The sequence below is a fragment of the Nyctereutes procyonoides genome, unplaced genomic scaffold (assembly GCF_905146905.1).
Source record: "Nyctereutes procyonoides isolate TBG_1078 unplaced genomic scaffold, NYPRO_anot_genome, whole genome shotgun sequence".
Taxonomy (NCBI): domain Eukaryota; kingdom Metazoa; phylum Chordata; class Mammalia; order Carnivora; family Canidae; genus Nyctereutes; species Nyctereutes procyonoides.
This window is the reverse complement of record NW_026575142.1, coordinates 56,064,228-56,076,955: the sequence shown is the minus strand read 5'-3', so window position 1 is coordinate 56,076,955 and position 12,728 is coordinate 56,064,228. Positions and strand designations below refer to the sequence as shown.

Here is a 12,728-nt window from a genome sequence, read left to right as displayed (position 1 = left end):
TTTGTGAAATAGGAGATGGCTATTTCTGAGGATGATTTCCACATCAAGGGAGTGCCAGCACATGCCATGGTAGTTAAGCCCTGCGAAACAGCCAGCCAGGTAAGCCTTTCCTGCTATCTGTCCCACAATGCCCAAACTCAAAGGGAAAATCTCATCAGGCCTAGAATTTTGAAAGGACACAGATGTGGGTTCTTTGAAATCTATATGTGAAAATTGCTAAGAGCTTGCTTCCTGTGTTTGTGAAAATAAGGATTGAAGGATGACTAGTTAATTCCTGATAGCTAGGAGCTATGTGGGTATGTCCTACTCCATTCCTTATCCCTCAACCAGGTCCCAGTTGAAGGAATAGCAATCCTGCATCAGTTCCCATTCTCATCAGCACTGCAGAGGATGACAGTCATTGCCCAAGAGATAGGGGGTGACCGGCTGGCATTCATGAAAGGTGCACCAGAAAGGGTGGCCAGCTTTTGCCAACCTGAGACAGGTAAGTGAATAGACTTATAGTACAACTGACAAATCTGTATTTCCAGCCCGAATATGTCCTGTCAGCACTAGATCTATGAATCTAATTGCCTACTGATCATTGCTAATGTGGTGACTCAACTGGCATCCCAAACTCAATACTTCTCTTTCTAACTTCCTGTATCTTCCATTTTGGAGAATAGTACTACCAAGTTACACTACTACCCCCAATTTAGGATTTGTCCCCTGATTCCTCCCTCTCTTTCAGAGCCTTTGTTTTATCAATTGCTAACCCATGGCTCTGTCACTCCATCAACTCAGGCCCTAACATCCCTCCACCAGATCACTTTAATATTTGACAAAACAGCCCCCTGTCCCCAAGTCCTTATTCTGATTCACCCTTCATACTGTGACCAGATTGGTTTTTCCACCACATAGCATAACCATATTGTCACTTTCTTGCTTTTTTTTGTTCAGTTGCTTCCCACAGGTTTCAGGATAGTCTCAAACTCCTTTAGGATTATATATAGGTCCTTCATGATCTGACTCCTATCACACTTTCCAGATATGCCTTACCACTCCTATCATCACTTGTGCTTCTCCTGAGCTGAACTCACTACTGAAGTCTTCCTTGTCTCATGTCTTTATGTCTGAGCATATGATGCTCCCTTGGCCAAAATGCCTTTCCCCTTCCTTCATCTACCCACTTTCTACCAAAGGGCTTGGTTTAAGCTCTTTGAAGTGTTTCCATAGCACATTGCAATTGTTTGGATCTCATTGCAATGCCAATCATCTCATTCTCCTGGCTGTTGCCCTACTAGACAGAGATTTCTAGATCAGGGCCTGCGGCTTAGTCTCTGCAGATACAACATCTGACACATACATGGTAAGTAGACTCTCAATAAATGTTTGTTGGTTAAGCTAGAGAAAAAAGAATTACATGTATCTATCTATCTATCTATCTATCTATCTATCTTTCTTTCTTTCCTTTATTCTCATTTCAACTTCATTGGATCCCAAAAGATCAACCCTGATGATATAATTATGTTTAGGATTCCCATTGATTTATTCATGTATCTTTTTAGAAGTATGTTTTCTTGGAAGAGAGTTGGATCTATTTGGGTTTGTTTGTTTGTTTGTTTGTTTGTTTTTTAGTTGGATATATTTGTAAAGAATTTCTCTACAGTACTGGCTGAGTAAATGTTGCATACTAATCTTGCATTATTTTCTGAACAGTACCAACTAGTTTTGCTAGCGAACTTCAGATTTACACAACACAGGGCTTCCGAGTCATAGCACTGGCATATAAGAAGCTGGAAATGGATCACCACACCACCTCCTTGACAAGGTAAGTGGGGAGAATTTGATAAGGCAAATTGGTTTGCTGGACAGTGGACTGGGCAGTGGGCTGAGCAACATAGCTTGCTAGAACTATGTGCATAAAGTGTTTCTGAACTTGATAAAGAAGGATATGGTCATCCCTGTCCTGCCTCAATCACAAAGCCCATGTGAACACTGGGAGAATTTATGAGAAATAGCTGTATAAACTATAAAGTGCAATGTAATTATACAGCTTTGTGAAAATAGTTATATGAATATAACCCATGTTTCAGAGAATTTGAAATTGTGAGTTATGCCCCTAGTTTGAACCAAATATAAGTAGCTAATTTTTATTAGAGTTAGCAGACTGGTTAAGAGTTAGAAAACAACATTTATCTGAAAAAAGTTTTTAATAAGTACTCAATGAAACAAATAGAGCTTAGATTTAACACATAATCCAGACAATGTTTGTAGGAAAACAAGAAAAGCTTCAGAGGATCCATTCTAGAGAAAGTTTTTATATGTAAAAGGGGTGTTTGAAAGCTAAAATGGACTGGGGTATTTATTAGTTCAAATTTTTTGTTTTATTTTCCACAGTTTAGAGATTACTGTGTTTTTTCGCCTTCACTGCCATGTCCAATACTCTGTGTCAGCTTCTATGGGTAGCACTGCTGTGGAGATAATCAAGCCTTATTTTGTTATTTTGGATTTTAAATTTGATATAAACTTAGGTTTAATATAGTTGTGTTCAACCCTGTCAGATTCAATGTTCTCTTACTAAAATTACATTTTGTACTGCTTCCTTTAAGATAAAACTCATAGGTCATATGATCTGCATATATTCTATGTAAAAAAATAAATATAATGCCCTCTAATATAGTAAAAATAGAAACAAACATACAATTCATGTCAAAAAGTAATAATTCAATGTTTACTTAGCTGATTCCACTAAATCAAACTGAAGCAATATGTTGCTTGCACCTGTGTGTAGAATCACAGAGGGGTGGGGGGTAGGCTGCAACAGCTAGGAATGTAGACTGATACAGGTGTGTTTACATATTGAAGTCTCAAGTACCACCAGCAGTCATGCTCAGTGAGATGACTCTGAAATGGTTATAAACTCTTGGTAAAACTGAATAAAACAGCACAATCTCTTTTGAATTTACATGGTAGTTAAGTTCCTGAAAAATTCAACAGAATATCAAGGACATGCGAAAATACTTTGTGTTTGTATATAAAACACAGCAGAGGGGATCCCTGGGTGGCGCAGCGGTTTGGCGCCTGCCTTTGGCCCGGGGCGTGATCCTGGAGACCCAGGATCAAATCCCACGTCGGGCTCCTGGTGCATGGAGCCTGCTTCTCCCTCTGCCTGTGTCTCTGCCTCTCTCTCTCTCTCTCTCTCTCTCTCTGTGTGTGACTATCATAAATAAATAAAAATTAAAAAAAAATAAAACACAGCAGAGGGAAATATAAAAGTTTATATTTGCTTAACATAGTATTAGATATATTATAGTACAGTATCCTATACAGTATATAATAGTACAGTATGAACAGTATAAGCCTATACTGGCTTAGGAAAGTACAAATGATTTTTTTAATGTCCATGAATAATCTGTAAAATATTCAAAAGGCATGTAGGGTGCAGGGGAATTCTTCATTGTGCATTGGTTCATTGCAGAAAACCTCACATAGATCCCTAGAAAGTTTCCAAATATCCTAGAGGCAGTACCATTCCTGCTGGGTGAGAACCACCAATATGCCCTAACTCTGTCACTTTGTGAAGGGCCAGTGGGGCCCAAAGAGGGAAGTGGCTCATCAAAAATCACTGAGTATTGGATTCCTGTGGCCAGCTTAGACTGACCCTCAAATCTTTGGCTATTACAACTCTGGGTATTTGTTGTAATTTAATCAGTGCAGGCCATTCAAGCTGCTCAAGTCAGAAGGCTAAAAGTGAACTTTGAGATTGGATCTTACATTTTCAAGAAAAAAAAAAAAAAAGAAAAACTTGGGTCTAGGATATGGCCGAACTGGGAATGGAATTTTATTTCCTGAGAACTCATTGGCAGATATATATCTAGACTCTGGCTACTGTGCTGCTGCTTCTGATTATTATAATAATATATTTACCTATCTACAAGTCTCAAAATCATGGCTTTGACGCTGGTGCAGATAACAAAGCACTAATGGGGAAGGCACGTAAGGAATGGCACAATAGGGGATGGCAAGGGCTGTGGCATGCAGGAGGGTACACGCCCTGGGTAACAGCATTGAAATTCCAACTTCTCAAAGTCTGGTAAGATCTAAACACTTGTAGGATCTAATAGGATCTAATCTTAGGTTGTCAGTTTGTGCTAAAGCCACGTCACCACTACATCTACTCCTAACTAAGCTAATTTACCTGAACTTTGGTAATCTCTAATCAGAACAGAACATTCTTTCTTTCTAGGGGGTATGTGTGTGCATGCTTGTGCATATGTGTGTGTTTACTCAGAGTGCTTCCAACACTGATATCATTTCTCTGAGTGTTTTTGGCCCACATTTTGCATATTTCATCCTTTAAAGATTACATGGATTTTAGGAACATGAAGGGTTATCTCGTGGTTGACAATGCTCCCTTTGTATTACATTCCCCATTCTTTATTATTTTTGGATGTTTCAGAAGCAGGTATAATGTTTGTGTTAGATGCAGGAAAAGATAGCTCACTATTCCAAGTTGCAGAGCTTGAGATCCCTCAAGAGACCACTTCTCTTTACTTCTTGGTTCCCATTGAAACTCATGAAAAGAAGAATCATGTAGTGCTAGAGCTAGACGAGATCACAGAGATCCATTAGTTTTACCACCTTCTTTTACAAAAGAAGAAATAGATTACCAGACAGAGAGAGTGATTTGCCCATGGTCACAAAGCAAGGTAGTGGAAGGTCTGGGATTAGGAGTATAGTCTCTGGATTATTATGTATTGAACCCTATGAACACCATGTGCCAGAGGAACCAGAAATATGAGTGCCAAGGTAGACTGAGGACTATGTCAGATGGTAGACCATGTGGCCATTTTCTTGACCCAGTCTGGTAACCTTATGATTGGCTTATGTCATATCATCTCTGAAAATATCTAAAGCCTCAATCAGGAATCACCTAAATTATCCTTCAAAGAATAGCTCAAATATCCCCTGTTCCAGGGAAGTTTCTCCAATCAGTCCACGCAAAAAAATGATTACATCTTCCTCTCCGATTCTCAGGGCTCTGATTCCATAGGACCATTATTTGTGCATGATGATGCTTTTCCCAGCCTTCTGTACTAAAGTGGTCAAGTCCAATGTCTTCCTGGTTAAACATGAAATCTCTAGAGTTAGGGGCCACTGTCGTTTCTGCATATTCTCTCCCCTTAGTCTTATTCCTTGCCCTTATTTAGGTATTTGTACTGGCTTTGCTTTCCATGAGAACCCTCTGGCAGTAGAATTTCGGAGAGAAGAAATAAATTTTCCTAGGCTGCCTGTTAAAAAAATGGTCACACCAGAAACCAGAGGATTTCAACTAAGGGTACCCTAGCCAAGTACTTCCTCTGTGTTGGGCACCACATGAATGTTGAGACTGTTGCTGACCCAAGTAGGCTTGCTCTCAAGTTCTTGAGAGTGATCAGATAGCAAAGAATGGTGAGTGATAAAGGAACAAATAAAATGAATGCTACATTAAGGTACAGGTAAGATGCTAAGGGAGCAATTATTTCTACCTGGGGAGGTTTTGATGGGGAGGTACATGTGAACTGGCCCTCAAAATATAAATGGGAAAGGTTTCAATGGCAGATCATGGGGAACTTACAACATTTTCCACGAAATAAGAAAGAATGCCTTATGGCAATCCAGAGCAAATGTTTCGAGATGGTTGAATAGAGAGCATAGCCATGGTGTCTGGTTCACCTGGTCTGGAGGTTAGTGTGGGTGAAGAATTTAGTGATAGGGAAAGCCTGGAAGATATTCTGGAACCGGGTTATGCAGAGACTTACTGCCAGTTTCAAAATAATGGGAAATGCCTGGGGTGAGTAGTGCAAACTATGCCCACTTCCTTCTGGCCACTCTGGTGGAGGTGTTAGCAGTGTCCTAGCAGCATGACTAACTGTAGTCCATGCCCCTGGTTAACATGAGGCTCAGCATTGAGATGTCCATGACAAGCAAGGCAAGGTGTTTTTCTACGTGTTGCTTTCATCCATATTTCAGTCAGAATTAGGCAATGCTGATGTTTTGCTCTTGTGTCTGCTAGAGGAGTCTGGGTCTCAGATAAATGAATCATGGAAGAATTTTTGCCCCAGCCCCACCCTAAATATACTTCCCTGCACTTAGTCCTATGGAATGTCTTGGAAATGTTCTTGTAGTGGATGGAAACCTCAGAGGCTCCACTTCCTTGCAGAAATATTCACACTTTATGCCGAAGAACAATGCTGCCTGTAGAGGGAGGAAGTGAAAGGAAGAGCTTGGCTAGAACTCCTCTCTGGTAGTTGCTAACAGGGGAAGAGCTAGAAATCAGACTAACTACAGTAGAAAAACTTTGGGTCATTTAACTCATTCTCCATGGAAATTAAGGCAAATCTTTCGCTTAACAAATACTGTCTCTCTCAATTGATTCAGTCAGGATAAACGTCTCAGTATCCTTCACGTCCACTCCTGTTTTCTTTCTGGATATTTCCCAGCATGTATTCAATGGTTAAGGAATGATACTTAAGTGGATGGGTGAGAACCACTTTGATAGGAACATATTTGCCTTTGTTTTTGTTTTGCTTTCCCTAAGAAAGGCCATAATGTGCTATTTATGTTCAATTATATACCTATACATTTCCAGGGACAAAGTAGAATCAGATCTGATATTTCTGGGATTGCTAATCTTGGAGAATCGGTTGAAGGACGAGACAAAGCCTGTTCTGGAAGAGCTCATCTCAGCCCGGATAAGGACTGTAATGGTCACAGGTATAGAACAAAGTGTACGTGAAAACAAAGCATTTGATGTGGGAATAATCAAGATTCATTCATTTCCCAAAGATTGTTGACTACCTACTGTGGGTTGGACGCCATTGGAGATTGGCAACAGAAAAAGCAAAGTTACTGCTCTTGACCAAGTTTCTATTCAGGTGGGATGAGATAGAAAATCAATCAATCAATCAATCAATCAATCAATCAAATAACAGCTAGTAACAAGGATTATGAGGTACATGAAACAAAACAGGATAATGTGGTTAAAGCATGTCTGGCTGGCTAATTTATATGTGGTGTCCTCTCTCAGAGGGGCCATTTGAGATAAAATCTACATTATAAGAAGATATGAGCCACCCAGAGACGATGATTTTTGCTGTTGAATGTTAGAGGAAGAGAAATGTTTAGCAGGTGTGGTCTGCGAACTACACTGAAGGCCCATCAATAATGAGACCTCTTAGCTCTCAGGGCTCTAACCTCAGGGTAGGGAAGCCCCTGCCCACCAGTTAGCTCTTCTGGGGATTCTCCTAAGTACTTTGGTAGAAACCTGAAGAAAACCATGTTAGGGATAGTAAGCCGGTGTTATTTATTGTTTAGTGTTCGCTCTAGGAATCACAACATCTGTACATATCATTTCAAGAAGCCTTATGACCATAAACATCCTCTGCATTTTCTCCTTTATATTATAGTTGTCACAAATATGACACGAAAAACCCCACAAGACCATCTTAAAGTTTTTACTTTCAATAAGCAAGAGTTACAAACAAATGAAGAAAAATAGACTTTTATATTTACCTAGATCTTTATTAGTTGTGTTGCTATGTTTTTATTTCTCATGTTACAAGTTTCCCTCTGGTGTCATTTCCTTCCAGCCTAAAAAACCTGTAGGATTTCTTTTTGAGTATATCTGCTAGCAACCAATTATCTTAGTTTCTCTTCCTCTAAGAATGTATTTATTTCTCCTTCACTTCTGAAAGATACTTTCACTAGCTATAGGAGTGTGAGTTGATAGTTCTTTCTTCAGCACTTCAAGGATATTCCACTGTCATCTTGCCTGCACGGTTTTTGATGAGAAATCTGTGATAATGTGAATAATCATTCCTTAATATATAATGTATTTTTTCTCTAGCTGCTTTTAAGATATTTTCTTTATCTTTGTTCTTAGAAATTTGATTATAATAGTCCTCAGTATGGTCTCACTGAGTTTATCTTGTCTGGGATTCACTGAACTTCTTAAATCTATACATTTAAATCTTTTACCATATTTGGAGACTTTTCTGCTTTATTTCTTCAAAATATTTTTTCCTGTTCTCATTCCTGTCTCCTCTCCTTCCTGGATTCTAATGACATGAATGCTGTTATTCTTTCATCTCTGTTCTTTTGTTTTTAAATTATTCTCTCTATTGTTCAGATGGTATAAATTCTATTGATCTATTTTCAAATTCACTGACTTTTTCTCCTGTCATCTCCATTCTGCTTTTTGAGAGCATCCAGTGAATTTTTTATTTCAGTTATGTTATACTGTTCAATTCTGAAGTAGTAGTTTTGTTCTTATTTATAAAGTATATTTTTTTCTCTTGAGAACTTCTATCTTCTCATTTATTTTAAGAGTGTTAACCTTCATCTCATGGAGGAGGCTTATAAGAATTGCTTTAAAAACATTGTCTGGTAAGTCCAACATCTGAATCATACTTGGACTAGCAACCGTTGATTGTTGTTGTTGTTGTTTTTCCTTGAGAATTGACCACATTTTCCAGGGGTTTTTTTTTGTATGTTTAATAGCCTGAACATTTAAAATATTATATTGCAAGACTTTGAATCCTGTTATAATCATGTGGAGAATGTTGAGGTTTTATTATTTTAATAAGCAAAACCCTAAGACATGAGAGGCAATTAATATTCTAGTTCAGTTCTTGAGGTTTCTACTCTTCTTCTCTGGGTTTATTCTGCATGTACACAACTCTAAGTTGAGTTCATATACTATTAGTTTTGTTATGTTGTCCTCTCCTTTTCAGGGTCTGTCCCATAATTCTTCAGGCCTTTTTTTTCTGGTTTCTCTGGCCAGAAAGACTAATTTTCTCTTGGAGTTTTTGCTTCCTTTAGATCTCTGGGACTGGGGTTCACACTCAGGTCAAACATGTGAGAGGAAAGAGGAAAGAAAAGCCAAGAATATCATCATATTGTAGATTGTTTCTCCAGATTTGACTCCCTTCCACATTCTGCCTGCTTCTGTTTACTTTTCAAAATCCTTGGAGAGTTGCTTTTTTATTTTTCCCATAGTTTTACATTGTAATCAGTAGGAGATAGATTTTAGTGGTCTTATTCCAGTTTGGCTGAAAGTGGAACCACCTGATACTATATTAAATCAGTGGGGTTTTGCTAAATGTTTACCAAGCTAACAAATGGTGGCAATAGATTTGAATTTTGCCTTTTTATTTTTTCCTCTCACTCTCTGGAAAAAAAAATATATATATATATATTTGGTGGTTTTGAAGTAACCAGATGAAGAACAAGAATCACAAAAGGGATCATAAATCCATGGAGAATCAGAGTGAGAAAGACTTAGAAATTATTTCATTTCACACCTAAAATTACTTCTGAACTCCTTAACCTAGTGCTCTAGGCCCTACATGAATTGGTTCTATTTCTTCAACCTCATCTTACTATCTTCCTCCTTTCTTATAGGTGACAATCTTCAAACTGCAATAACAGTGGCCAGAAAGTCTGGAATGGTTTCTGAAAGCCAAAAAGTCATTCTCATTGAAGCGAATGAAACCACTGGATCCTCATCAGCATCTATATCTTGGAAATTAGTAGAAAATAAGAAACACATTTCATACAGCAACCAGGTATACCTAACAATAGATGTTCTGCCGCAGTATCTTACTCGCAGTGTTGGCTACTCAGTGTTGGCTACTGAGCAGCTTTGACTGGCTGAGATGTGCAACATATTTCTCACACATATGCAGTTTGAAGAACTATAAGTTTCTCATACTGTTCCTATCAAGCTTTAATGTATAGTGCTTTCCTGGGTGCCAAGAAGAATTCATTCTTTTAAGTGTAATAAAGTTGTTGGCTCTATATGAGGACTGTGAATCTAATTTCTCATCTTCCTCTTGCTTGCTAGCCATTCCATTGGATCCAAAGGAGATTTAGTCCCTGGGAGAGAAACTGCTCTGTGCATTGGAAAATTAGATTATGTTTTCAGGGTGGGAAAAAAGTTTTATTCATTTAATCTTGTCAGTATCTTATCTCTATTGTGTCCTTGTGGAACAATATTAATTCTAAAAGAAAAAAAAACTGTAGGTTCTCACTTTAGGAAGAGATTTGTTAAGCTGCACTGCTTTGTATTTTACACTTGAAATGTGTGAAATGTGCTCTTCTCTGGGATTCACCAAGATCAAATCAGGATGAGAACAGGACATGAGTAAGTGTTATTCTCCTATTCACTAGAGGCTGTGATGTGCAAAGATTGATCGAGCAAAGAGAAAGTGTTTCTTTGAGGAATCAGGGGTGGAATGTGACTCTTAAAGAGAGACCCCAGACTCTCATCATGCCTTCTCTCTGATATATTTGTGCTCCTTTACCACTATATCAACTGTCTAAAGTAACTGGGTCTTGCTTTGCAGGATAATTACATTAATATCAGGGAAGAAGTCTCTGATAATGGCAAAGAAGGAAGTTACCATTTTGCCTTAAGTGGAAAATCCTTTCAGGTTATAAGTCAACATTTCAGCAGCCTACTGCCAAAGGTAAGTTCTAAGAGGATATCAATCCCCCAGTAAAGATGCTGATGATGTCACTTACAGAGCATGTTCTTAAGTAATTTCAAGATATATCTATTGAATGTATCATAAAAGAGGCAAATATTCTTGTTGTCTCATTTCCTACTAGATTTAAAATTAGTAAATTTGATTAGCCAGTTTCTCATCATCTATAGGAATAAAGTATTAGGGACTCTCAAGTCATAAGGATTGCTTTTGTATGGCTGTCTTTATATTGTTATGGTGAGGGGTCTCCTAGCATATTGGAAATCCAGTATTTATATAGGAAGGAAGGCCAAAAATAGAGGAATTCCATTAGGTTTTTCGATAGAGAAACTCTATACAAAAGAGGGTCAAACTTAACACTTTTCTGATGCAGAATGAACCCATAAGGGGGCAGGTAAGTTTTATGTATAACACGTAGATAAACTAGAAAAAGATTGTGTCCATTGTAATCCAAAAATAAATTGCTTGTATTCAATTTATTATCCTCTTAGGAACTATTTAAGAAGGAAAAAAAAAAGAATAAAGGCTTTGAGGCTGATGGGACATTAAGCTGAGTTAGTACCCAGAAGAGCAGGGTACATGGAGATGTAAGACAGAAGCATTTAGACCCTGTAGAATAAAGCTCAAATGGATGGAACTAGTATGGGTTTATTATCTCCAAACCATTGATGTTCCATAACCCAAATTAGGCTTGGGATATCAGCTGAGCTTCACAATTGGTCAAGTCTAGTTGGTATGGTTAAATTAAAGACTACAAATTGTCACTATTTCATCATTAGGCTGTTTTTCTACTTGTTCTGAACAATTTTCTGAGAAGCAGTTCCATCCTTTCCTTTTCTTGGGTCACTAACCTCTGAGTATCTTGCAATTTCTCATACTCTACTGGTTCAAGATTCCATGAAGCTCAGGATTTTTTGACCACATTCTCTATGGCAGTTCCACTAGATTCTTGAAGATCATCATTTTAATCAAATATTTTTATTAAGTCTTTACTGATTTTTTGTCTCCTTGGTCATTTATTTAGTGACCAGGTCTCAATGTCTTAAAATCCAAAAATGGACTTCTTGTAAACAGACTATTTTTGTCATTCATGGATTTTATTACCCAGTGTTCTGAGTATTATCAATTATCTCATGTATGCCCAACTGACATGATAAAAAGTTTCTCTTGGTTTCCTTACAGATACTGATCAATGGGACCATCTTTGCAAGAATGTCTCCTGGGCAGAAATCCAGTCTGGTGGAAGAATTTCAGAAACTGGAGTAGGTTTTTTGCCATCTCAGGTGGTATGAAGTGCCTAGAGGCGTGAGAGACAGGGAGAGTTGTGTGAGGTACAGAAGTCACCTAGTTTGGCTAAGGCAGTGGTTCTTAACCTAACTACATACGACAGTTACCTCAGGAGCTTTGAAAAAGTAGCAATACAGGGACCCCACTGTCCAGAGATTTTGATTCAGTTGCTCATGTAAGGCTTAGACATCAGTGTTTTTTCGAAGCTCCTCAAATTAAGTCAGTGTTGCATCTGGAGTTGAGAACTACTGGATCAGAATATATGGGGCATGAAAGTGTACGGCGAGAAAGGAACCTGAAAGGGTAGTCTGAGTTCAGCGCCTAAAGGTTCAATGAGATTTAAACTTTATTTTTACAAGTTATCATCACAGTTATGACATAAGGAGATTCATATGACAAAAGATTCATATAACCTTAAAAATATTAAAACATTTATATGACAGAGCATTCTCTCTGTCCTAAATCAGAAAAAATAGTTCTAATGCATGGGTCTTCATGACAGAGTAGACATTCAAGTAATGTAAGCATCATTTCGAACCCTTTATTTCTTGTTAATAGAACCCAGTGAGTCCTGGCAGCTTTCTTTACTTCTGGTGCTGGACCACATAGACATGACTCCTACTCCTGCCCACTCCTACTTCCTGTAGTCACTTGGCAAACTTCTCGATTCACAAAGCCCTGTCTTCTCCACATGGTTGCAAACCCAGACAGTAAATGAGTCGCCTTCGTATGACAGTGTGGAAGCCAATTCTGTAAATGCGGTCAGAGCACTCCTACCTTAGAAGCAGACTATCCATAATCTTTGTCAACAAATAAAGCCAGCAGTCTGCACTCAGCCCTGAAGAGCGATCCTGAAGTAGGGTTGTGTTTTCTTTCTTCAAAGTCTGAGCCTGGTGCTGCCTTTTTTAGTTGAGTGACTGCTGAGATGGC

General features: G+C 38.3%; 1 protein-coding gene across 3 annotated transcripts in view; it reads left to right on the top strand.

Annotated features, from left to right (window-relative positions):
- Window positions 1-12,728, top strand: part of ATP13A4 (ATPase 13A4) — a 109,041-nt gene that overhangs the window by 73,062 nt on the left and 23,251 nt on the right. For all 3 annotated transcript variants that reach the window (XM_055307850.1, XM_055307851.1, XM_055307852.1), the window contains exons 15-21: window positions 13-99; window positions 331-484; window positions 1,699-1,810; window positions 6,614-6,738; window positions 9,427-9,590; window positions 10,371-10,493; window positions 11,694-11,773. In XM_055307850.1, the coding sequence (XP_055163825.1) occupies window positions 13-99; window positions 331-484; window positions 1,699-1,810; window positions 6,614-6,738; window positions 9,427-9,590; window positions 10,371-10,493; window positions 11,694-11,773 (845 nt within the window). The remainder of the gene's footprint in view (window positions 1-12; window positions 100-330; window positions 485-1,698; window positions 1,811-6,613; window positions 6,739-9,426; window positions 9,591-10,370; window positions 10,494-11,693; window positions 11,774-12,728) is intronic.